At 39.2% G+C, this 27199-nt stretch overlaps 2 protein-coding genes and 1 long non-coding RNA gene across 4 annotated transcripts in view; 1 reads left to right on the forward strand and 2 right to left on the reverse strand.

Moving 5' to 3' along the window:
* The window catches only part of lonp1 (lon peptidase 1, mitochondrial), a 36332-nt gene extending 26259 nt beyond the window's left edge, over positions 1-10073 (reverse strand). Inside the window, exons 1-6 of one of the 2 annotated variants that reach the window (XM_008408181.3) lie at positions 9503-10073; positions 5858-5946; positions 5613-5732; positions 5367-5532; positions 1796-1909; positions 1655-1716 (exon numbers count right to left, since the gene is read on the reverse strand). In XM_008408181.3, coding sequence (XP_008406403.2) covers positions 1655-1716; positions 1796-1909; positions 5367-5532; positions 5613-5732; positions 5858-5946; positions 9503-9994 — 1043 coding nt within the window. In that variant the 5' untranslated portion in view covers positions 9995-10073. The remainder of the gene's footprint in view (positions 1-1654; positions 1717-1795; positions 1910-5366; positions 5533-5612; positions 5733-5857; positions 5947-9502) is intronic. The other variant, XM_008408180.3, reaches the window with a different exon arrangement.
* A 2290-nt stretch (positions 10074-12363) lies between these two features.
* Positions 12364-27199, reverse strand: part of rsph4a (radial spoke head component 4A) — a 28346-nt gene continuing 13510 nt past the window's right edge. The window contains exons 4-7 of the mRNA XM_008408182.2: positions 13671-14120; positions 13451-13595; positions 12703-12820; positions 12364-12611 (exon numbers count right to left, since the gene is read on the reverse strand). Coding sequence (XP_008406404.1) covers positions 12386-12611; positions 12703-12820; positions 13451-13595; positions 13671-14120 — 939 coding nt within the window. The 3' untranslated portion in view covers positions 12364-12385. The remainder of the gene's footprint in view (positions 12612-12702; positions 12821-13450; positions 13596-13670; positions 14121-27199) is intronic.
* Positions 19782-27153, forward strand: LOC145551533 (uncharacterized). Its single transcript, XR_014087406.1, has 5 exons — positions 19782-21992; positions 24018-24208; positions 24327-24462; positions 24570-24675; positions 24766-27153. It is a non-coding gene; the product is annotated as an uncharacterized LOC145551533 (long non-coding RNA).

Raw genomic sequence — 27199 nt, forward strand, 5'->3', positions numbered from 1 at the left:
AGTTTTACTGGACAGAAAATACAAAGAACAAATCTGGTTCTTTATCAAATCCTAATGAGTCAAATTGAAAGGGTCCTGGAGTCATCAGCCTCATGACATTAACACTGACATGAAAATTAATATTGAAGAAATAAATATATCAAATCTAATTAAAAACATAAATAAGTGATAAGTTCTTTACTTTTATGGTCTGTAAGATATATTTATTCTCAGTACTAGATATGGTCTCAACAAACCCATGACATTTCAACAATATTATTTTACCTTTTATCTGAAATAGTGTCTGTTTATTCTTGTCATACAGTCCTCTGTATTAATTATTGCTCGAAAGATCTTGCCATACCAGTTTATTCCTCTGCATTTACTTTAGTTTCTTAGTTTATTCTTGCATTTTGTTATTCATCCATTTCCATTTAGTTTCCTTTGATTAGTATTATCCTTTCTTGGTTTCTTGCTATGTCCACTTTAATATCTTTCCTGTTGCTAAATTTAATCTTCACTCATCACCTGCTGCGCCGCCTAATCATCATGTGTTTCACGTCATGTGTTGATTTTTTCACTGTTCAGTGTCAGATTCTCTGTTTTCATGTCATAATTCACATCTAGTTCGTCGCTCTGTTTTATGTCCCGTTTCTCCTGTTTCAGAGTTTTGCGCAATGTGCGCGTCTTTTTTTTAAGATCCTAACGTGCAGGGCGGTCGGGAAGCGTATCGATGGGGAAAAGGCAGACTCACATAAACCTTTTAAAACAATGGAAACAATTTCTGTATTCTGATTATTGAAATTTAAAAGTGCTGTGTTGTTCTATCACCCCCGTGAGTTACATATAGCAATTCTCCAAGAAGTAAAATTAAGTAAAATCTTAAAAGAAGTAAAATCTTAAAATTAGGGTCTCTGCTCCAACTTTTTATTTCAAACAAGTCGATATTTCCGATTTTAGCCATTTTTTTGTCCATGTACCATTTATTGGTATCTGGGAGAAGCTTGTCGCGATATAGCCCATTTTGTTTCGAACTGCTTTTTAGCATTATGGAAGAAGATACAGCGGGGAGCACAATAAAAGCACGAGAATTAAGTTTGTTTTGTTCTGTGGCTTTCAAAAATGGTGCAGAGCGACTGCACGTGACAATAAATGCCCCACAATGTGATACGCAGTGACGCTGGTTCCAAAGCTCTATTGAGTGATGAACGATCAAGCTTATCTACCGATCTTTTCGGTGGATAAGGTCAGCAACTAGCTGTGTTTCCAGGTACAAATGTGCTGAAAATTTTGTATGTATTGCGCAAATGCCGAACAAACACAATTTTGCAATTGTGGCGTTTCCGTTAAATACAAATTGCAATTAAATTAACACATGAATTAGTTTGTTCATACTGTAAGTCACTGAAAATCATGGAGGTGACAAACATAAAATATATTAATATTTCAGCTGCAGCCGTTAGTGGCTGAGGCAATTCAGTAAGAAAGTAACGATGCAGAAAAAGGCTGCAGCCTGAAGTCCATCTGTTCAGGTATGGCAACACCGTACTAGCTGTATGTCAGTGCTCTCTAGAGGCCCCCACATGGCAACTTCAATGACCCACAACAACATGAAGAACAACTAGACCAAAAGCAAACATGAGTAGAGAATGGTGAGGCTCAGCTGCTGGCTGACCTGTAGAGGGGGTTGAGGGCAATGATGTCCCTGATGGTCTTCACGATTTCAGCTGTAAGTGCCTGACAACACACAAAGACCCTCTGAGAATGCTTGAGCCCTTTCAGGACGTTTCTGCTGCGAGTGCTGTGTGTTGGGTACCTTGACCTCTTCAGTGACCGTGAACTGCTCATGCTGAACGTTATCCACCTCAACCATCAGAATGTTGGAGTAAGGCAAAGGCTGAAGCTCTGGACTCAGGTCAGCTTCTGAAACCTGATCAACACACTTCATTAACAACATGATAAGTCCTTCATTCCTACTCGATTACTAAAATATTCATTAATAAACAGCCCTGGTTGAAACAATAAACACTGTCAGAAATGAAATGCTGATTTTCGTAGAACAGTTGATAAAGTGACCCAGTAAATCATATTCAGTAAAAATAATATTCCCATTAGGGCTGAAATGATTCCTCAAGCGATTCGAGTACCTCGATTATTAAAATTCCTCGAGGAAAATTTATCTGCCTCAAAGCTTTGTTAAGTTATGTTTTATTATTTTATGCACCATGTTCCGGCTGGGTTATTACTTCTGTTGAGCAGCGCTCTCACTTCCGCCTGAGTTGTTGACGAAAGCCAAGTGTTAGCAGCATAATGTCCAGTTTTCAAGTTTGGCCTGGGAAGATTCGATTTCATGATAATGTCCAGGTTTTTGTCGTTTTTCGGGGGACCAATAAGCATCCTTAAAATGACTGGCGCGATGCCTGGAGTACGGCATCTTTTCTCCTCCCGGAGTTGCTTCCTGGTGGCCGATGTACAGAGTGAACGGCGGGGAAGAGCGCTGAAGGTGTATTTATACAGGTGAGCGGATAGACTGAACATTGCGGGCAGCTGCACATTAGATGATTAACATAAGTGTAGCTTTACGGACGAACGGGAAAATTTATTTCACATCATCCCAGTCTCAACAAATGGATGACGGAGCACGTCGTGGCGGCACGCAGCTGGTAGATGCTTCTGTGTGTGAAGAACAAAAGTGTCAAATCCCGTCGCTAACATAGAAACAAAAGCTATAAATGTCTGGGTAACGTGAGAGTTCATCTATTAAACTGACTGAAGATGAATACATAAACGAAAAGCTGGAGTATAGAGATTTTTATAAGCATATTTGTGAACCTGCCTACACTGAATATAATTTCAGATTTTTGTACAACTTTTCTTCAGCTTAGAAAGTGAGCTATATTGTCACAGGTTAATTTTCTAAACTACAGAAAAGTTATTGTTAGCTCAAATGTGAAAAATTGGACTGGTGATATGTGATGGTAATACTGCTAATATGTTAGATTTACCAATGTTTTATTTTATATATTTTTATCTGATTATTCGATTAATCATAAGAATAATCAATAGATTACTCGATTACTAAAATATTTGTTTACAATAACCCTAATTCCCATTGAATCTGTGTTTTAAAGTCATAACTCCTGCAGAATGCTTAGACCCATGAGAAAGCCAAACAGAATTACCCCATTGGAATTTTAAAAAAGACATAAAATCATCAACTGTAGAGTGACATTCCTGAAAAAGACAAAAATCAGATTTGAATTTTTTGGCAAACAAAAATAACGCTATTCTTTTTAACATATTAAAAAGCATAATATGCATTCCCCTGGGATAAAGAGACATAAGTGAAAGAGATGATATTTAAACAACAAGAAAAGTAACTTAGTCATTGAAGGTAGTATAGATAACATACTCTGTGGATCAGTACCTTATTAAAGTCTCAAACCTTAATTTGCAACATAGAATAAACTTTCAGAATAGTAGAATGGACCCACCAGGAAGGAAAAATTATTCGCAATTAATCTCGCATCTGAGTAAACATTGAGGGAATCTCCATACCGTTGATGAAAACACGGCCCCCTACGAACAAGGTTGATCATCCTCTTATTGAGCCTTTTGGATGCTTGGCCATAGCTTCTGCTGGGCCTCACAATCTTCTTTGCAAAGGTCAAGGGCAAGACAATCCATTTATTTTCAGGGAGTCATTTCCCTTAGCAGCTTTCCATGTGTAATCATGATATCTCCTTGCATCAAGCGCATGATGGTAGCATGAGGGCGGGAGTTGCTGGCGATGAGCAATATCAATGAAAATTTGAAGCCCTTGTCTTTTGGAAGAACCTCCTGGCACACGTAACAGCTCTCCATCATGTCCTTCTCAGCCTCAGTGACTTCATACAGTCTGAGGTTCCAGTCTGAGCTCCATCTCAGTAGTGCAGATTAAGCAAGATGTTGTATCCTTTTCCTTGAGCTACACACATTTTTCAACAGTTAATTTTCTTTTTGATATCTTTAATCTCTTCTAGCATATCTCCCAGCTTTGTTTCTAAGGCACACTTTTTGTGCTGATCATGTTAGCAAGTTAGAAGTAACATTATTGGAGTTTATGTTGCTAGTAGTTTGGAAACATTTGGAAAAGGTTTCTTGGCAACATGAGGTTTACTTGAGGTTACTGGGAATGGCAGAAAATCCTCTTCATCGTTGGCCTCGCGTTGAAGAGAGCCAAGAACCACGTGGACATAGTCATGGTCCTCATTAGCAGCTGCGCAAGTTTTTTTCTGACTTGTGATCACCAATTTTTTCTATCAGTTTTTGGCATCTTCCTGGGAGTAAGACAATCTTACAAGACACGAAAGCTCTTAACTGTGCCCCCTAATGCAAGGATATGCAGAGGAACTTGCAAATAAGAGTACTAATGTTTCTCTTTTCTGCTCTCGTGCAGTTAGTTTTGCATGGCATCAGTATTTTGGCTCTTGGATCATTTCACCGTCATCAGAAGCCATATAGCCTGTTGGCTGGAGTAGTGTTGTATCGCCCTCCTAGGAAATGTGTCAGGTTGATCTGCTGTTTGTTGGTGATGACAGCATTTGCACTTCCTCTCCCAACTCAGTTTCTGACCACTTTTTTGACACGCACACTGGAGCTCAGCCATTGGCATTAGTCTCTAAATTTGTTATTTTTGCTTTAATTGGTGATGGTAGTGTTCCGCCCCAACCTCAGTTGGTTTTGGATTGAGCTAACGGTGTTAGCATCTAAGTTTGTCATTTTCTCTAATTGGTTATGGGTGTGTTTTTGCCCCTTTCAGTTTCAGTTGATTTTTCATCCTGTCAGGACGTAGCTTATAGTATGAGCCCCTTTTTTTGTTTGGCTTTGTTGCCGTGGATGGTAACGGCAGCGTTTGCGCCCCCTCTCCCAGTCTTTGCCTATTCTTTGGACATAAATGCCAACCTCACATTTTCAGTTTTTTATTTGAAAAATATAATTTGAATCATGTATAATTTTCCTTCTACTTAACTTCCGTATAAAATATTTTGATCAACATGACAAAGGCAATTGAAAATGTTGCCTTTGTCACATTTTCTTTCTTGTTGAAATGCTTTCTTTCAACAAGCATTTGCAACTTGTTGAAATAAAACTGCTTTTCTAATGTGCACCACTGAGAAAATGATTTCAAGATTGACAAGACATTTTGAGAATCTCAATTCTGTTCTGAAAAATGCACCCAGTCCACCCAGAAAAGTTGAGGTGGAAACTGTAATTCATCAATTTAATAATATGATCAGAAAAATGGTACAAGCCCCCACAATTCACAAGATGGGCATGAGAGGAATCTAGTTTAAACTATTGTTTGTTTGAAATGCTTCTTGCTGTTTTAACAGCACTGAACAGACCTTGTTCTCCAGCTGTTCTGCCAGGGAGGTCGGCTGGTCCTTACGGCTGCGTTTGGACTTCCGTCTTGCTGTAGCTTTGACCTGAGGCTCTGGTTCAGACTCTGACCAGTGAGGGGATGCCAATACGTCCTCGGCCTCCACTTCCAGTTGTCTTGTTATCCGAATCCTGATAAACCAGAGCACAGAATCAGCAGAGCTGCACACATGGAGACGGTTTAAGATGGTATCAGCTGACCTGGATCTGACCTGCGGTGGCCCATAACGATCATCCTCAGCTTGTCTCCTAAATCCTGCATCTCATGGATCTGAACAAAGGTCCCAGTGGAATAGATTGAGTCCAGGGATTCGACCACATCTGACTCATTACTGGAAGACACAACAGCAGTCATTGAAATTACTTGGTTCACTGATAGGTCCAAGCAGTTAGCAAATATCAAAGGACAAATCATGTCCTTTGTGAACTCAAATCAAGAGAAACATTTCTGACTTACTTGTCATCCTTCTTCATAAAGACTCCAGCGTAAGGTTGAGCGAGGCGCACCTTCCTCCTCAGCAGCTCCATCAGGTTCTTGTTCTTCACCTACCAGCACATGCAGGAAGAACCTGAAGCATCATTTCAGGAGACCAGTGCCTGGATGGAACTTTGAAGCAGTCATCTTTTCATCACGTTTTGCCGATAACCCTGCCTTTTCCCTTTCAGCATCAGCTCTGTTTAGCTTGGAGTGGTTCCACCCACCCCCACCCAATTCATTTCAGGCGGCAACACAGGACATGAATAGTTCTGGTATTGAGATATTTGGAGGGTGAACGTTTTTAGATGTCCATAAAACATTATAACCAGCAGAAAAGGGATGTCAAACTCATTTTCAATTTGGGCCGCATCAACATCATGAATTTCCTCAAAGGGACATTGTCCCAGAATGAATTGATAAACTCCATTAAATTGTTAAAATATTATTAAATGTCTGCTTTTGATGAGTCCTTCTTAAAATTAAATAATTGGTCTCTACTAGCCCCTCATAAATTAAATCTACTTCTTTGTCCCATCCAGCAGAGAGATGTGCAGAGCTACTGCTTTAGCTCGTCATGCAGGGTCGGTCCAAAGTTGTATGGGGTCTCGAGCAGAATTTGATTTAGGGGCCCCTCTTCCTGCTAAGATCATCAGTACCACCAAGAACATCTCACCATGGACTTAGTGAAATCTTTTTTAATTGGCCAAACTTAAAAGCAATCAGTGATAATTGCAAGTTCACAAATATTTGTGAACAAACAGAGCTCAAAAGATTAAACTTCCAGCATCAGACTGTAGCTATGGTAACAAAACAATGCAACTATGAAGATTGTTGAAGATGCAATTTTACACTTTAAGTAAACTTACCAGCTCTTTAACCCTCTGATGCGTGAGTGACTGACTATACAGTCTTCCGTGATTTGGTCCTTTTTGACCCGGGTTACAATCAATGTGTTTTTATGCTACTTTTATCATTTTGATTCAGAATAATGTTTTGTACAATACCTTCTACTGTGTTTTATTTCACACAAGAGTTATTTCATGTTTGAAATATTTTTATTTTTCACTTTTTTAAACGTTTTTCGAGCAATTTGTAGAACATTTCTGACAATTTGTAGAACATTTTTAAAACAAAATTACAACAGCAGCAATTTTACAACAACAATGATGAAATGTCAATCCATTATGTATGTCTGGGTGTGTGTGTGTGTGTGTGTGTGAGCAGGGCGGGGGTGGGGGGCAATACAGCACGTTTCTTGAAACTAGCTAGCTAACCAGGCTAGCTAACATTACTGTCTCTATTCGATTATGCTATGTGTATCACGCATGTGAGTGTGTGTATGTGTGTGATTTATTTATCCATCCATCCATCTTCCGTTTATCCGAGGTCGGGTCACGGGGTCAGCAGCCTAAGTAAGGAGGCTCAGAGTTTGCTCTCCCCAGCCACTTGTTCCAGCTCCTCTGGGGGAACCCATGGCATTCCCAGTCCAGCTGAGAAACATTGTCAGTGTGTCCTGGGTCTTCCCCGAGGCCTCCTCCCGCCCGAGGCCTCCTCCCGGTGGGTCGTGCCCGGAACACCTCACCAGGGAGGTGTCCAGGAGGCATCCTGACCAGATGCCGAGTCACCTCAACTGGCTCCTCTCGACATGAAGGAGCAGCAGCTCTACTCTGAGTCTCTCCTGGATATCTGTCCTTCTCACCCCATCTCTAAGGGAGAGCCCAGACACCCTACAGGAAAAACAAATTTTGGCCGCTTGTATCCGTGACTTTGTCCTTTCGGACATGACCCAAAGCTCATGACCATAGTCGAGGGAAGGAACTTAGATCAACCGGTAAATCAAGAGCTTCGCTTTTTGGTTCAGCTCTCTCTTCACCACGACAGACTGGTACAGCGCCTGCTTCACTGCAGATGCTGCACCAATCTGCCTGTCGATCTCCTGCTCCATTTTTCCCTCATTGGTGAACAAGATCCTGAGATACTTGAACTCCTCCACATGGGGCAGGACATCCTTCCTGACCCAAAGAAGGCACTCTATACTTTTCTGGCTCATTTATTTAAGCATTTATTTCTATAGCTATGAATTTTTATTTTATTTATTGAGATGATAAAAGAAAGAACCTTGAACACATTGATCAACAGGTTTTGTATGTCATTCAACACATTCTCTCTCTTGGTTTTCTCATCCAGGTGTCAGACACACAGACACATGCAGACACACACACACACACACACACACACACACACAAATAATACACATGCCCAATAAAGTATAGGTGGTAATGTTAGCTAGTTGGTTAGATAACTAGTGTTGGCTAACTTTGAAGAAGGCTAACATGTTGATTCGTGACAATAACACCGTCACAGTACTCATGATTGACATTGCATGATATCAGTAACATGTTTCTTGAGGAATACCTGGAATATGAAGTGATGAAAACTTTTCATTACAAAGATATTGCAGAAAATTACCTCACCGGGTCAAAAGGGACCCACTTACGCATCAAAGGGTTAAAATCTTTAATTTAAATGTTACACAATTTAAAATATTTTAATTTATTCTTGCTGAAACCAATAAATTAAATTTAACAGCATTGTCATTCTGAATAAACAAATGTTAAAATTCTAGCAAACAAATGTTAAAATTCTAGCAAACAAATGTTAAAATTCTAGCAAACAAATGTTAAAATTCTAGCGCTACGGTCTGTGTTAAAATGTTAGCAATTATGGGGCCCCTGGAGATCTGGGTGTCCTTCAACACCTACTTAATTCATTCATGCTTTGTGATTAGTAAAGCATAAATTTGCTGATCACAAAGCAAATTTGTGATCAGTAAATTTGCTTAAAAGAGTTTTGGAATCTAAAAACACTCATGGGCATTAACTTATTCGGGGTTTAATAGATGTACAAAAAATATTTATTTTAACAGTATTTTTTATGCGTTGTTTTAAGACTACAATCGTGTGAATAAGCATTGTCAACAATGTCTTCTACTAATACATTCATCAATGTAAAAGTTTTATATTTCGCGTCAACGTAACATTTTTTTAAAACACGGCGGGCAGCCTTAGCGCCCCGACCATAGGGCATAGCAAGTTTTCTGAGGGGAAACCTTGTACTGATTATTGAAACCAATTGGTCTATTTAAATACATTTTTACCACCGTAATACACTTATTTTCAGGTAAATTATGAACTTGCATAAAAGGAGAAACGTCCCCAAAATGCCTGAATCGGAGTCTCAAAAATACCTGCAACATCAGTTTGATGTCAAACACTTTTAAAGCTCTTGATGATTTATAATGCATTGCATTTCACAGTCTGATGAAACAATCTGTTGAAAGGTTCGGTGATATGTTCTGTTGTTAACTAGCAGGACATTGAACCACAGATAATTTATCCAAGTTTTTAATGAATTTCCCTCATTTGTTACCCTGAGTGATCGTCAGAAGAGATAGAAAGTCGCCCATGGTTTTTGTAGTCACTATAACCTTCTGAATGGCTGATTTAACTATAATGTAATGAGGGGGGAAAATCAGGCAGGATTTAAGAGCAACGTGTCGCTCTCACTCCACCCGCTATGTGACCTTGGAGCCACTGAAAACACGTAACATTACATCATCCTCACCTCGATTATCTTTATGAAACGGGGAAACACCGGGTTCCTGCTCACAGCGATCAGCGGAACGTTGGGAAACACCTCCGGGACCATCATGGGGGTGAGAGCCGTCATCTGCGGTCCGCTGTAGGGAGCTTCTCCATTCCCTCCAGACTCATCTCCTCCAGAAGCCGCGTTCTCCCCGCCGTCCTCCCCAGAGAAACCTGCCCCACTGGCCCAGTTACTCAACAACCGAGCTGGTACGCTTAGTCCACAAGGGGACGTGGAGGTAGCTGTATGAGCTAGGGGTAAACCCGCGACCCGAACCCAGCGGTGGTGACGGGTCAGCCTGCAGCCCTCAGTCACCGGTGTGCCGACGGAAGAAAGGGTGTTGTAGCGCGGTGACGGCTGGAGCCGGAGCTGACCGGTGGCCTCTGTCAGATACGGAATTGCTTCGCGCCTGAACAGCTGAGTTCTGTGGATCCGCTGAAGAGCACCAGCCATCTTCAAACAGGCGCCCATGTTTCTGGAGAGTTCTAAAATAGCACGTGACAAACTGACCCTCCAACTTCCTGCAATCGTTTAACACATAAGATCTACTGCCGGTTAAATGTGCCAGACTAAATGTGCATTACTGCCATCTGCTGAGCTGGAGTACGGAACGAAGTGATAAGAAAACTCCCAGTGTTATAAATTGGTCCATCTGGTTGTATGGAATGCTCAGTCAGAGTATTTTTGTAGATAACAAGAGTTCGATTTAAACCTGCCATAATGAAATAGTGTATGTGAGCAACAACAGCAGAGAATAATATAAATGTTATTCCATTTGTTAATCTGTGAATGTCATGACCTATACATGTCGATTTTTACTGGTGACCTGTCCAGGGTGACCCCGCCTCTGGCCTGTTGACTGCTGGAGATAGGCACCAGCACCCCTGGTGATCCCACTGGGGATAAGTATGTAAGATGATCGATTGATCGATTGAACTGAATTTAGAACTAGTGTAGCAGTGTGATGTTATTACACTAGATTGTCAAATGAGGAGCTATTCCGGTAGGAAATCATATGAGCACCGGCAGATTTTATTTTGAAAAGACGGCAGATCCATTGCAAAACAGCGAGTAACTTCCCGTTTCAAAATTATTTTTATTAAAATTTGATGTGTTGTGAATGAAAATGTGAATTATTATCTTTACTGTCAAACATATTGAGTTCATGGATTGTTGTTTTGAGTGTCAGTTTGGGGTTTAAAAAGAGAAATTAACGGATCGTACCATTATAGTCCGTGAAAGGTTTTCCCACTCACTCCGTCGCGCTCTTTCTGTTCGGATTCCGTGGGAGAAGGTATGAAGTTTTATTTTCTGTGTTCAATAAGTGTATTTTAAGTATAATAAGTAATAGTTTGATTACTGTTCTTGTAAAGTAATGTTCTCTGGAGCACTTGAACTTTGTTAAACTGATAGAACTGTGTTAGATATTTAGCTTCTCTTATGCTACATGAAACATTGCTAATGAAAATGCTACATCCATGTTCTGAAAATAGTACTGTTCATGGTTAAATAGGCGCTGTGGAATACTGATCAGAAAAATCCTGTTTTGACTACCATTTCTGCTATTTGAATGCAAGTATGTAATGTTTCATTGCTTTTGGTGGGAATATTTTGTCTAATTGTTTTTCGGTTATTCATGTACTGTTTAAGATTATTATGCTCATGTTTGGGCCTAGTTATTCCATCCATCCATTTTCTTGCACCCTTGTCCCTTAATGGGGTCGGGAGGGTTGCTGGTGCCCATCTCCAGCTAACATTTCGGGCGAGCGGCGGGGAACACCCTGGACAGGTCGCCAGTCTGTTGCAGGGCAACACAGAGACACACAGGACACGACCACGCACACACACACACTCACACTCACACCTAGGGGTAATTTGGAAAGGCCAATTAACCTAACAGTCATGTTTTTGGACTGTGGGAGGAAACCGGAGTACGGAGAAAACCCACGAATGCACAGGGAGAACATGCAAACTCCATGCAGAAAGACCGGGGCCGGGAATCGAACCCAGAACCTTCTTGCTGCAAGGCAACAGCTCTACCAACTGCGCCACTGTGCAGTCAGGCCTAGTTATTAATTATTGCAATTAATTTTAGTTTATTACGTGTTATTTTACACAAGTCGCACGGGCTTTTTCTGTTCGGATTCCGTGGGAGAAGGCGCTGTGGAACACTGTGATCAGAAAAATCCTGTTTTGGCTACTATTTTCTGCTATTTGAATGCAGGAGCATTAAAAGTGCCTTAAGCTCAGCTGTTGTCTGGCTGTTATTTCCCACAAGACACAACGCAGGCTGAAAAACTAATTATGATACAAGGATTTTGTATCAGTCAATATCAATAATTATTTATTAGTTTTTGTTTTAAATACCTGAAATACTGTCAAACTGGTGGCATGACCTTCCCTGCTTTATTCAGTTTCCTCCAGCTTTTCTCATTTCTCTCCATGCTGCTGTTTTTTTTTTGTTTGTTTTTTTTTAAGGTACGAAGTTATGAAGCACGATGGATAAACCTGAAACTGCTGCACAAGTTACTCAACAGGTTGCTAGGTAACCAAAGAAAATGAGGTAGTTGATGCTACCCACCTTGCCTGGCTAGCTGTGAGAGGAGCTAAAGCTTTTCCTCCAACTACATTCCCCAGAATGCTGTGTAGTTCTGGATCAGAGTTCAGTGAAATTATTGAACATTCTATCCGACAAATTTTCTATTTATATTGACAATATGTCTGTCAACATCTATTTTCATTGATTTATTGCTGAGCCCTAGACCAGATGAGTTTTTAATTAATTGGAAAAATAGTAATTCGTCATTGAAATCTATTTTCTAATTTAATTCACTTCACAATTAAATTTCAATTATATATTTATTAGTCTTCATCTTCATCGTCTTCTGACGCCTCTGCCTCCTCCAGGGCTGCTTGCTGCTCTTCTAAATCTTCTTTCAAAGCTTGCTCTTCCTCTGGGGTTGGGTCAAGGCCCTCTGTGATTTCTGGTCCATTTTGATATTCCATTAGTGGTGGTGGGGGAATGGGTGGGCTGTACACCTCCCCTACATACTTCAGACCCAATCCAATATAAATGTTCTCAAACTTCCTAAGATTGGTGAAAAAGACATGTCTGTTAGTTATAGTATTACCATACAGAGAGAAAACACTAAAACAGTTTAATCTCTTCCTGCATTTACTTTCCACATGCATAAGCAAATGCTCCTGGCCAGAGGTTAGAACGCAGCACAGCTATAGCATGCTGAAAAGTCAGTATGGTGGACACCTTGGAGCTCCATGGAGAAGTATTGAACATTTCTGAAGACACAAGGAAAAAAAAAAGGTAAGATTCCGCTGGCTCAACAAGACTGCAGGATTTAAAAAAATTTAAATAACTTGTGCCATTATAAAAGTGATATGATGGACCTGTTAAAAACAGAGTCTCACAAAAATGCCACTGATGGAGTAAGCTAAAAGACCAAAACTGTCTGCAACGTAATAAAAACCTTTGTTTTCTGACATAATGCAACTCACAGTTTATGGTAAGAAGACAGTGAAAGTACTGAGCCTGCCGGGTGCTTTCCATGTCAAACATGGCACTAAAAGATGTTTGACGCCCAACTGCACCCACAGTGCTCACACATTCATCCAGATTGGTAAGCAACTTTTGAGTTACATACTTTTACCAGGGGAATGTTTTTTTTTTTTCTAAAATAAAGCTTAATGCAGAATGAAAAATAAGTATTTGGTACAACTTTTCAAGTTTTTTTCACTCAAAAAATGGAAAGGGTTTTATCATAGCTTCATCTCAATAGTGAAATACAAATTTTACAAAAAAAAAATCCAGAGAATATTGTGTCTGTGTACGCACACACACACACACATTTATTGCATAACAATAAACTTGAAGATATTCTGTCGAAGAGTCATTGCTAAAAACTCTCTGACCTGCATCTTGGGATAGAGGTGTGAGCAAAGCAGGTCCAACCTCAGGCTCCACCTCTTCAGACTCTTCTTCATTCTCATCACCTTCCTCATCCTCATTAGACTCTTCATCTGGTTTCACAGCTATGTTCACCCAAGTACAGCGTCCCTAAAATCAGTGATTACTCAGTAAATGTATGGAGAAATTGAGAAAATATTCCTGTTTCTGAGAGAAGGGATTTACCTGTTGCAAGATGTGTTGGACATGATGGACCCATGTTGACAATGATTCGGCCATTTCACTAACAGGAATCTCCTCAAAATCAGGGTTCACTTCAAAGCTGTCTCGGGGTATCTCGTCTTCCTCGTCGTCTTCCTCCTCACCTCCCTGGTAGAAACCCTGAGGGCTAACCTGTGTGCCAGCAGAGATCCGAGCAATCTGTGCTCTCAGATAATTAGACTCATTCCCAGGAAATGGTGGGTAGCTTACAACGGGGCTCTCCAGGTTTCCAGTAAAGAATTTACGGATCTGACGAGCAGTGTTGATCTGTGCAGGACTAACTGATGGGAGCTTTATCCAAGGAAGACCTGGCTCTTTGCACACGTAGTAAGCAAATTTATTTGCACCTGTTCCAATGGCCTCCTTCGGTGCATCAAGTTGGGGTTTATAAATTGATTGAGGAAGAGGATCTGCCTGAAAAAACAAAACAAATAACACCAAAGAGCAGAATGCATTTTTTACAGAGGAATCATCTCCTAAAAGATGTGAAGGGATTGGACCTAAACTATCATCATCTACTGAAGTTTATGGTTTGTTTTGTTTTTCTGTTCATTTTTGCTCTGCCATTTAACAATGGCTTATTATTGTTTGTGATTTTCTCCATACTGTAGTGAAAAAAAGTACTTTAGTATATTTCAAATATACTTACATTTGTTTAAGTATACTTCAAGTATACCAAGTATTAGAGGTGTGCCGATCGATCGGTCACCGATCATAATCGGCCAATTTTTTGTAAAAAAGTGCATGATCGGTGATCGGCGATCATTGACTCTTGTTGCCGATACCGATCACCTGCATCTCATTTCTCAGCCTGCCTGTGCAGCTGGTCTCTTTCCTTCACCCTGCGCAAACGCGCAGCAACAAATCCTAAGCGATGTGGAACTATAACGCACTGAGTGAATGGGGAAGTTTGCGTGTTGCGGCGGAAAATTGAAGCACGTCAAAATGCATCAACACAACGAAGCTAATACGACATAAAAACAATGCCAAACTTGACGGAGTTTGGCTACATCGAGGCTCACTGCAGTAAAAAAGACATATGGAGGATCAGATAGCAGGTAAAGCAGCGCACAGCTACAAACACTCACCCGGATTAGCATGACGGTCAGAAAGCTAAACAAATAACCCGCAAAATTATTTAAGTCTTCGAGCTGCGATGTAAGACGCTGGTTCTGCTCTCGCTGTTGAACCGCTGCTACGCACTACAGCAGTTCAACAGCTGCGGATCTGACAAACAGCTGTCACATCCGCAGCTGTTGGTGGAGCAGACGGAGCGCCGCTTCTGCTCCACCTGGTAGTGACTCTCACTGAACCTCTGTTTAAAGCTGCAGCATCTAACCTAAAAAATACATTTTACATACGTATTAAAACTTTCGCTGTCCTGGCATGAGACCGATGATCTCTAAAAAAAAAAAATCAATCTCCTCCCTGCTCTCCGCTCAGTCAGAAACAGCCACTCAGAACTAGCAGTAATCAGCTAGCTGCCATGCTATCAGGAAGTTTTCATTCAGTAACTCTGGATTGTTTATTGTAATGGATCCTGTATTTGCCTTTGAATGTTAAGTTTTATACTTGAATTTTTTTTGGCAATGTTGAGAGGTTTTATTTTGGCTCTTTGCATTATTTAGCCTCTTCAGAGCCTCCATATGTTATCAGTCTGTTAAAGATAGTATTACTGATAGAAGTACAATTTGCAGAATGCCTGTTTTGTTTAGTTTTCTTCTTGGAAAAAGTTATTAAAAACAAGTTTTTGTCTAAATTAAGGTGAATTCATGGTTCCTTTTTCCACATAATGTAACCGGTAGTGTTTATGATAAAAAGAATTATAATAATTATGTGATCGGTATCGGTGATCGGCAGGAAAAAACCTGATCGGCACATCTCTACTAAGTATTAAGTGTACTACCAATAAACATATACAAAGTATACTAAAAGTATGCTTGAACCAATTTTGGCATTATAACTTTAAACATACTTAAATATAATTGTACCAAAATACACTTTTAAGAAATATATTAAATAAAAGTATACTTTAAGTGAACAAAATAAATATTTGCCCAAGTGCAAATATACACTTGCTCAAGTGTACATTTAAAATATATTTTAAATATGTTTAAATATATTTTGTGTATAGTTTAAAACAGTGGTCCACAACCCCCGGTCCGTGGACCAATTGGTACCGGGCCGCGCAGGAAATAGTGAAATATTTCCGTTTTATGTATTATTGGAGTCTGGAGGATCTTTTATTTTGAAAATCCTTTAACCGGATTCTCTCGGTTACTTGCGCGCCAACACTGAGCCCACAAGCAGCAAAATGAGTAAGAAACAGATCAGATGTCTTTGGAAAGTTTCTTTGCAAAGGGGAAAGGGCCCAGAGAAGAGACAGGAGAATGGATTTATCCCGGACCGGTAGGTGAGCCCCACATTACAAGCCGCTCTGCGTAACATGCATAAGAGCAATTTTAAATGTGTGTGTGCACATTATATATATAATTTAAAAAATAACCAAACTGAATAGTTGGTTATTTTTTAAGCCCCTCTGTCATTTGACATGTTATAATTAACACCTTAAACTGGCGCACATGGAGACATAATAGACTTTACGCAAAGAGTTCAACACAGAGGCAACTAAAATCAATCAAAAGATCCTTTCTGAATATCATCTCATGGACAATGAACTAAATGCGTCTTTCTGACCGGGAGCTGACAGCGTGTTGAAGAGTTATGGACACCTTGGTTAGGAAGCTCTGCTTTGACAGGTAACAATAGTTCTGGTCGGACCAGAATTATTTGCCTGATGGTGGTTCGGGCTTCTAATGAGTTTACATTTAATGAATTTGGAGAACACAGAGAAAACCTAAAGAGAATGTGATCTACTTATTGTAGTTTAAGTAGAGGAATAACAGCTGACTGTTGAGAGAGGAAAGAAATTAAAGTGCAGATTCGTTAGGCAGAAACAAGCGACGTGCGCTGGGCAATAAATGCGCATAAATGCTCCACCGTTACGCTCCAATTAATCACACATGAGATGACAAACGCCAAATATACAATATATAGTTACTGCTTACGTTAATGGTGTTTTAAAAACAAAACCAGTAAAAACTTAACTGAGTTAATATGTCAGATTCCCTCCTCAGCCTCGTCTTGATAAGAACAGAGAGCAGTTCGCTGGTTTCTGTCCAGAATGTGATCAAGCGCAGCTGACACTTGGTGCGCAGAGTTTCAACTTTACGCACAGAGAACATCGTGGAGCTCATTATTAATCATACTAAGAACAATATCTGTCAGAGAATCATCTCTGATCTGGACGCTTTAACGGACCAGAGACTTTGGAGAGTCCAGCAGCTGATCCGCTTCTGCAGGGTTTTTCTCCCGCAGAGGGAAGTGATGCGGGATCAGGAAACGATCAGAGTTCTGTCGTCTTCTAATCACATTTCGTGAAATTTTACCTGATTTCAAAAACGTTCTCGCAGAGACATAATAAATGTTTCATTTGATGACTACAAATTGGAAATAAAATGATTTTTTTCTTTGACGGACAACGAAAAAACTCTAGCGCAACCTCTGCTCCAAACTACGAACATTATCGCCCCTCTTCGGTTTTTTCTTTTTTTTGCGGACGATCAATAAACAACTTATTGGTGTTTTACCATCACCACAAGGTATGAAGCGCTTTAGCCTTTGAGTTGCACCACAGCGCAGGACAACTGAAACATAGGAGAACAATTTCAGCTTGTTTTTATGCGTATAAAGGAGGCTGGTATCGCGCCTGATAAAAATCTATTTATGTCATCACATGGACTTATATAAAGCTTTATACATTTTCTTTTTATAAATGTATTATTGTTTTTCTTTTTTAGATATTAGATTGACTTAGAATGATTCCAAATAATGTACAGGAATAACCTGGTCCTGTTACATGGCAATCATTTGGGGGGGGGGCAATCAGATGACAGGGGGGGCACTGGCCCCCCCTCTGGCTCCGCCACTGGGAGCAACACGAACCGATTCCAGTCACGAACATTCCGATACCAGAGGATAATTCAGTAAGCCCCCCAACATAGCGGGAATTTGGAATAACCAAACACGGATGACGATGTAGAAGCAATAGTGATAGTTTGTGGAGTCATTTTAAGAGATAAAAGACGTAACAAAAAGAAAAGGCGGTGGAAAAAAAACGACGGGATCAGCCGCTCTATTTGCTGCACTATGATTTGGAGGTGACTGTTTTTTCATAGTTAACATTTTTAACTGAATAAATATAATAATGACCTTTAGATTTAATAATAAACATTTCCACATATCATCTCCGATATCCAGCGGACTCTCAGTTGCGCGATATGTCAGCTGTTTGGGATTCCCCTCTGTTGTTACGTCACCGCGCTTTCTGATTGGCTACCTGTCATATTCAGCAGGCCGTGACTCAGACAGGAAATACCCCACAGGTTGCGATAAAAACTCAAAGACAACCCAAATTGGGTATATTCAGGATTTAGCGGGAACACCAACACCGCCACCGCCTCCCTCCCGCGCCCCCCTTAGCCTTAATAATCTTTTACTATTTTTGTTAAAATGGCTACTGAAACAAGGGTCAGATTAGAGTAACGCATTACTGATGTGTTGATGGCATAATTGTTTGATGATCTGTCAGGTTTCCGATATGCGTTCCCCCCAATGACAGACTCGTTCCTACGCCCTTGTATGAGGGGCCGTTTAGGACAAAATCTATGTTTTGTGTCTCGCACACTACAAGAAACTCACGCACACTCAAAAAAACATCACGCACACTCTAAAAAACATCACGCACACTCCAAAAAAACATCACGCACACTCTAAAAAACATCACGCACACTCTAAAAAACATCACGCACACTCCAAAAAAACATCACGCACACTCCAAAAAAACATCACGCACACTCTAAAAAACATCACGCACACTCAAAAAAACATCACGCACACTCCAAAAAATACTCAAATTGCGTATACATACTACTAAAATGTCTCACGCACACACATTTTATCTTTCTCGCACACATACACTGTACTAACAACTCGCACACGCACACAAATGCTATCTTTCTCGCTCACATACACACTACTAACATGTCGCGCACACACACAAATGCTATCTTTCTCGCACACATCCACACTACTAACATGTCGCGCACACACACAAACGCTATCTTTCTCGCACACATCCACACTACTAACATGTCGCGCACACACACAAATGCTATCTTTCTCGCACACATACACGGTACTGACTCGCACACACACACAAACGCTTTCTTTCTCGCACACATACACGGTACTAAGTCGCACACACACACAAACGCTATCTTTCTCGCACACATACACGGTACTAAGTCGCACACACACACAAACGCTATCTTTCTCGCACACATACACTGTACTAACAACTCGCACACAAATGTTTCTCTCACATACACAAGACTAAAGTTGCGCGCACACACACTCGTTTTATGTATGTGTGAGAGCGAGACTCTTTTTTGAATGTGAGAGCGAGACTCGTTTTTTGAATGTGTGAGAGCGAGACTCGTTTTTTGAATGTGTTAGAATTGTCACGGAAGAGGCGGAGCATAATTTTTTGATCAACTGCGCATGCGTTGATCCTAAACTATAAGCTTAGGATCAACGCATGATAAATAATCAGATTTATTTATAGAAATAAATAAATCTGATTGATTGATTAGAAATAGCAAAATTGCTGTAGTACAATCTGTCCACTGGGTGCCAGCATTACAGGAATTATTAACCGGCGCCAACTAGTGCCGAAGAAGAAAGAGTAAACCTTGGTGCGCTGCGGCCGGGAGTTGTGGAGAACCCCCGGCCGACATTGGCGTTCATAAATCGGATCAACCTTGTGCTAAACGCCCCTACTCCCCGGAGCTCGAATATCGAATATCCAACTTGAAACTAACTTCTCTGCGGTCCGATACCGCCTCGTTTTGAACTAGAGTTAGCCATGTTCGGTATAGCAGACTCTTTCTTCAAGAAAGTTTAAAGTTCTATATATATTTAAAAGCACAAATATACTAAGTAATAGAACATACAGTGAGTCAACAATCGAAGCTTATAGTTTAGGATCAACGCATGCGCAGTTGATCAAAAAATTATGCCCCGCCTCTTCCGTGACAATTCTCACACATTCAAAAAGAGTCTCGCTCTCACATTCAAAAAACGAGTCTCGCTCTCACACATTCAAAAAAAGAGTCTCGCTCTCACATTCAAAAAAACGAGTCTCGCTCTCACACATACATAAAACGAGTGTGTGTGAGTGTGTGCGCGCAACTTTAGTCTCGTGTATGTGAGAGAAACATTTGTGTGCGAGTTGTTAGTACAGTGTATGTGTGCGAGAAAGGTAGCATTTATGTACGTGTGCGAGAAAGATAGCATTTGTGTGCGTGTGCAAGTTACTAGTGTATGTGTGCGAGAAAGAAAGCGTTTGTGTGTGTGTGTGTGCGAGTTAGTACCATGTATGTGTGCGAGAAATATAGCGTTTGTGTGTGTGTGCGAGTTAGTACCGTGTATGTGTGCGAGAAAGAGCGTTTGTGTGTGTGTGCGAGAAAGATAGCATTTGTGGGTGTGTGCGAGAAAGATAGCATTTGTGTGTGTGTGCGAGAAAGATAGCATTTGTGTGTGTGCGAGTCAGTACCGTGTATGTGTGTGAGAAAGAGCGTTTGTGTGTGTGTGCGAGTTAGTACCGTGTATGTGTGCGAGAAAGATAGCATTTGTGTGTGTGTGCGAGAAAGATAGCTTTTGTGTGTGTGTGCGACATGTTAGTAGTGTGTATGTGAGCGAGAAATATAGCTTTTGTGTGTGTGTGCGACATGTTAGTAGTGTGTATGTGAGCGAGAAAGATAGCATTTGTGTGCGTGTGCGAGTTGTTAGTACAGTGTATGTGTGCAAGAAAGATAAAATGTGTGTGCGTGAGACATTTTAGTAGTATGTATACGCAATTTGAGTATTTTTTGAGTGTGCGTGATGTTTTTTTTGAGTGTGCGTGATGTTTTTTAGAGTGTGCGTGATGTTTTTTTGAGTGTGCGTGATGTTTTTTTGGAGTGTGCGTGATGTTTTTTTGAGTGTGCGTGAGTTTCTTGTAGTGTGTGAGAGACAAAACATAGATTTTGTCCTAAACGGCCCCTCATAACCTTGGTAAGAAGCAGAAATTAGTACAGAACCAGAAACAGTTGAGCAGTGAAACGTAACAAACAGCATAAATTAGCAGAAGCAGAATATAGTACGAAACCAGAAATAGTTTAAACCATATGTTTCACCCCGCCGTTTTATAGGCACATGTTTGACTTAAAATAGGTTTTGAGTACGAATTGACTACAAACTACATCTCCCATAATGCATTCCGATTGTTACCAGCCAACATTACGGCTTCTCGCCGTAATGAGCAGCAGAGTCACCTCAAGCTGCTTATTGATTTTCCCAGCAAATATAACTGAGACATCGACAAGCTAACATCATAATGTCCAAGAAACGAAAAATCGATTTACAAGTAAGACTGTGAATGAAGATGTGTGTGAGTTGGGCGGCAGGTCGCGCTAGACTTTTTTATTATTTTTTATTATATTAACTAGAGACATGTATCTTTTCAAAAAATATTGATAGACTTTGCCACCCTGAAATGGACAAAAAAAATGGTCTGGGCCATGGACTATAATAGTGGAACTTGATTTAATGTTGTTTAACAAATTCATGCCTCAACATATCAAACATTGACAGTTTAGTGACAGAAGTCCTACAACAAAAACAATATTTGTCGTTAACACTAAATGTAGCAGGTATCTTCAGTTTTATATCTGAATATGATCTGTTGTTTTCAGTTTTTTAACTATAACACGGAAGCTGTCTTTACCTAATCCATTTTCAGATATGATGTAACATCTGTTAGTAGCTCCAGTTCACACTCCGGACCAGATATTGGCGGTATTGCACACTTTCAGTTTTTTTTGAAAAGCACCATAAAAAGAAAAGAAGAAGCCATGAGTCAGAGAAGATTACAGACAGGATGGTATTACAGACGCGGTTCAAATTTGCCATTTTTACTCACAGAATATTTTAAAGTAGAGAGAGCCTTGATAATAGTTAGTAGTTTTGGTCAATTCAAACTTGTGACGTCCTAGTCCGAGTTAGACGAAAAGAAAACTGGACAAGAATAAAAAAAATTAAAAAAAAAACTGGACAAGAACCGGATGGAAATGAAATGTGGGTCACGAAAGGAACCGAAGGCTGCTAACGTGTTGCTAGCTGGTGGTAAGTTTGCTTCAAAATGCCAATCATCTTCGTTTAATTATAAACAGTGCAGTAAAGATATAAACAAACTTATGTTGGTTTCAGAAATAATTATTTTATTGTGACTTTTATGAATATTACTATAACAATCATTCAGCTTCATGTTATAACTAGGATTGCCACCCTAAAATACGGAACCGTGCCGTATTTGATTATTAAACGTAGCGTCCCGTATTGAACCGCTACGGGACGCGAGTTGATCAGTATTCTACAAATGTTTATGTTTAACAATAAAGAAGTGATCCCTGAGTACATCAGATAGTAGGCTGCCCCAGTCATTGTTTCACTCACGGTGTTGGTGTTGCGATATTGTGCCCAACTGCTTTCTGGGTAACACAGACCAACCGACACGCTGCCTGTCAGATAGCTACGGAAGAGCATTGCTATCACGCAGGGAAAAAAAAATTCGAGCGCTATCACGTTATAACGTGATACGTATCTTGTTAAAACGTGATACTTATATTGTATAAACGTGATAATTTTATGTCCAGGAAGTGGCGATATTATGCTAGGCTATTACAGTGGCTAACAGGAATTGGTCAGGTTTCCCTTCATGTTTGGTCTACACGGATACGGATGCTGCTTTGCACTGTGGTTAAAACCATTAATAGCATGCTACTCTGAGCAGGATCCTAAATAAAACGGGCCTGCACAGAAGGAAACGTCAATTCGGTCCTCTAGCTGTAGCGGCGTTCCTGACTGTCTGGATCGAAGCTGAAGTTGGCTTCCGATTGTAGCTTCTGATTCGGGAAATGCCTAAAGAGCGATTATAACGGAGGCTCAGATGTATTTGCTGAACCTTTTCTGTTCAGATTCTTTTCTTTTAACAGTACACTTGCTGAACAACGGCAACGGCTGTTCGTAACCAAGCAACCGAAATCAACAGAAGGCTAAATAGTGGCAAAAGACAAAACTAGATCCTGTTAAGCATTCTTCAAAATAAAAGACTTCCTCTCACGTTAAAATGCATCCCTGTAAGCCACAACAGCCAAACAGAAAGGCAGGTGCTCTAGGACAAAAAATGAAAGAAAACAGAAGGCTAAAATAATAGCAAATATTGTAAATGTGATAGTTCATTTCTAATGCATTTCAGATACGAAAAGGTTTTTAAATCTCTCATTTTTGAAGTTTCACAATTCAGATAAAGATTTCACAAATCACAAACTAGGTTTGAAATATTCTGCCATTGGCGTAGAATAATCTACTTCAGATTTGAAGTGTCAATGTATGTTCGTTTTTAAAGCAGAACAAATGATTTCTTAACATTTATATGTGAAATATAATTTCCATGATTAGTTATTTACATCCATCCATCCATAGTGGGGTCGGGAGGGTTGCTGGTGCCTCTCCAGCTAACGTTCTGGGCGAGAGGCAGGGTCACCCTGGACAGGTCGCAAATTTGTTGTAGGGCAACACTTATTTACACAATAATATGTCAAGTCATATGTTAAGTATAATTTACATGATAATTATTATTCACCTAATTTAACTTGGTTGTACATAATTACAAAAAGGTGACGTGAAAAATAATAAAATTCAAAGCTTTATTTATGATTTATTTTGGAGAGAAGTCTCACGTTTTAACAAGATACAACAAGATTGGGTCTTGTTGTTTTCTCTTCTCGCGTATGACGAGATGACGGCTCCTCTCAATATCGCGGACCTCTTACAGAATGCGCATGCGTGCTTACTACATGTATGCTATTCTGACATGTATGGCTATCTGACAGAACACCGCCGCAGTCCCCCCCTGCCCCCTTATGAGACTAGGAAGATGCGCATTAGTGGGCGTTTCTTATTTTGATTTCTGAAAGGTAGCAACTCTAGTTATAACTGCATAAAGGATCTGTTTGTTGCGACTTGATAGTTTTCTTCATAAACTTAACCTGGTTTTAATTGAGCTCAGTATGCCAAAGAGACTTTGATATTGTGAGCCTGCTGTTATAACTCGTTCGTCATTGTTTTTATCTTCAACATATTTTGCAGTCTAAGCAAATTAAGACGAAAGAGTAAGCCAGGGATCAGGAATTAGAAAACGTAGAGACTTTCCTGTCTCAGAAGAGGCTCTGGCTCCACCAGATCACCAACCAGTTTTGAGGATGAACCTCCACATCGTCTTCATGGTGGAAGGATTTCTTTTTTACTGAGCAGCTGGCTACATTTTTAACAGAAAACTGGTGTGTTACCAACACTAAGTGCTTAATAAACATGATTTGATTTAAAAAAATAATTGGACAGAATTTATTCCCCTTATTAATCTACCATTTCTCTTTCATGCATTTTATTCATTGTTAGCTTTCAGGGCCCTGTGATGGACTGATGACCTGTCCAGGATGAGCCCCGCCTCTCATCTGATGGCTGCTGGAGATGGGCACCACCTGCCCCCCTCACCACCCTGAAAGGATCAGCGTGTTCAGATCATGCTTTTAAGGTAGTTTGTCTCCCTTAAGTCCACACTTAAAACAGCTTCTTAGTTAATGCCAACATCAACTGACTCTGATATTGCCGACTATTTTTTTCTACTTCTAACATAAACAGGCAAAGAAGTCACTCAGAAATGTTTTTCCACCCCAGGCATCTGGTCCCAATCATCATCAGTTCTGATGATGTCACTTTCATAGCGAGTCCACAACATCTTAAAATTGTAAGACTTACTTTTTTTTTGCCGTTTTTCTGTACTCTTTAAAATACAAATGCTTTCTCTGTTTAATTGCTCTATTGTTCTTTTTTGCAGGTTTCTGTAAAGTGCAGTGAATGGGAATGTTCTGTTGATCCTCACTGTTCTTAGGAAGAAGAAATGTCAGTTTGTCTGCAGTAGTCCTGTGACATTGTATTAAAACAATACTCTGTCTTTGGTGAAATATTTTTCACATGTCCTCTAAAGTATACCTATTGTTTTATTGTGTTAATTTTCATAAGCATTATAGCGTCCCGGTTGAAAAGATGGTCTCTTTAACTGATGGTTCACGTTTCTTTATTCAACAGCCTTTGTACATGTAAGAGCTACAAACATACAAATAAAATACCATTAGTAACTCTTAGTAGTCCTAACCTTTTACCTTAACCTATAAACCTTACTTTATGTAATATCATTAAATTTACAATACATGTATTTATTTAACTGTAACATTTCTATATTACAAATTAACTAAAACGTATTCCAACTGTTTCAACTGTTCGACAGTTAATCAAATATTAACACCATTTCATGTCGAAACATGAACATCACGCTCAATAAATACAATTCACTCATCAAAACACCCACCTTGTTCCCTCATCAACCAAGCGCTAGTTAATTGATTGTCTGGACCTTAATTGGACTATTCCTTAGTCATCTCCCCTCAACCGTGACTCGTATGCTCGCTCACTCTCTGCACCATGTCCATAACAGCCAACCGTCAGTTACCGTCAGAAGTTTGTGTAGATCGCCTAGCAACCTTGTCCCCCCAAAAACCCGCTTTAAATCAAAACATCGGTCAAAAGGCAACAAACAACTCCTAGCCAAATGAGGAAACAAAACAAAAAAAAAAAATATATATATATATATGTATTAATAAAGTCATTTACAAGTAGGTTTACTTTAAACTTTGAATGTTCTGACAATTTGTAAAATTCTGTTATAGTATATTGGCAATGTACTCTTGAAAAATATGGGTAACATTTTATTTGACAGGGTGTGCATAAGACTGACACGATACTGTCATAAACACCTGTTGGGAACATTCTTAAAGGTGTCATGAAGTGTCATTTGGTAAATAATGATACTTAATGAGAAGTTGCTTTAAAGGTTGGATTAGAAGTCCATTAAAAGTGCCAACTTTGCATTATTTTGTAAATAATGACACTCTAATGCAAAATTGGCACTTTTAATGGACTTTTAATCCAACTTTTAAAGTAACTTTGCATTAAAAATGTCATTATTTACCAAATAAATAATGACATTTGGTAAATAATGAATGTCTGTTTCATGAAAACAGACATTCATAAAGACTCCTTCATGTTTATGACGGAGTCATGTCAGTCTTATGTACATCCCATCAAATAAAGTCTTACCAAATTGATAATATATTGAAAGCACAATGTAATTATTATTACATTGTGCTTTCAATATATTACCATTTTTAACTGTCTTGTTTTTTTAGTAACATTTAAATGTTCATGTTCAATGTGTTAACTTTTATGTTGTAAACTGATAATATATGTAAAATTAATAAAGTTGTGATTAAAATTGGATAATTTTAAAATATCAGTAATAAAACAAAATATTTGATTTAACTGGAACATCTTGTGTAATTAATCTTTCCATATAATTGTAGCATAAAACAATTATACTTACACTTCAATGTAAGTACTGTAGTGTAGTTATGCATGTAATGTACAAAATAGGAATGTAGGAGTAAAGAGCTTTATGAGTAATTAAAATTAGACTTTATTAGCAATAGCAGTAAATCAAAAATGAAATATAAAATATATATTACACTAGTAATATTAATTCTATATTTCAAATATACTTAAAAAACACATTCATAGTAGATTTTAAATGTATTTTTAACAGAATTAGTATTCTCAAAATAAGCTAATCAAGCTCTTGAATATTACATAAAAAAGTATACTTAAAGTATACTACTTGTATACTACTACTTGAAGTTGTTCCATAAAAGTATGTTGAAGTATACTAAGTATACTTAAAATTGTAAATTAATACAATTTAAATGCTATTAAAATATACTAAGTACTAAAAGGTTGTTCCAAGATAGTACAATTTAAGTACATTAATAATAAGTGTACTTAAAGTATGCTGAAGTATGTTAAAATTTAATATACTTAGTACACTTTTTTTACTAGGATAGTTCATGCCGTTCTTAGTCATTTATTGTGTTTTGTTTTCTGTACAAATCAGTGTTAGTCATTCCCCCTTCATTTGTGAGCTTTTTGTATATTAGTTTAGTTCTCATTATGTTAAGTAGTATTCCTCTTATAGTTCCCCTGGTCTCACGCTGCTACAGCTATTACACATCCCCTCTGATTGACTCACTTGCTTCCTTTGTCATTTTTCACCCTGCCTCATTATATAACCTGTGACTTTCTGGTTCATTGCTGGAGTCTAAATTGTTGCACTCTTGCCGGTGTTCTGTGTCATGTCATGTTTCTGCCAGAATTGTAATTCT

The sequence above is a fragment of the Poecilia reticulata genome, chromosome 4, assembly GCF_904066995.2.
Source record: "Poecilia reticulata chromosome 4, P_reticulata-male-v2, whole genome shotgun sequence".
NCBI lineage: Eukaryota > Metazoa > Chordata > Actinopteri > Cyprinodontiformes > Poeciliidae > Poecilia > Poecilia reticulata.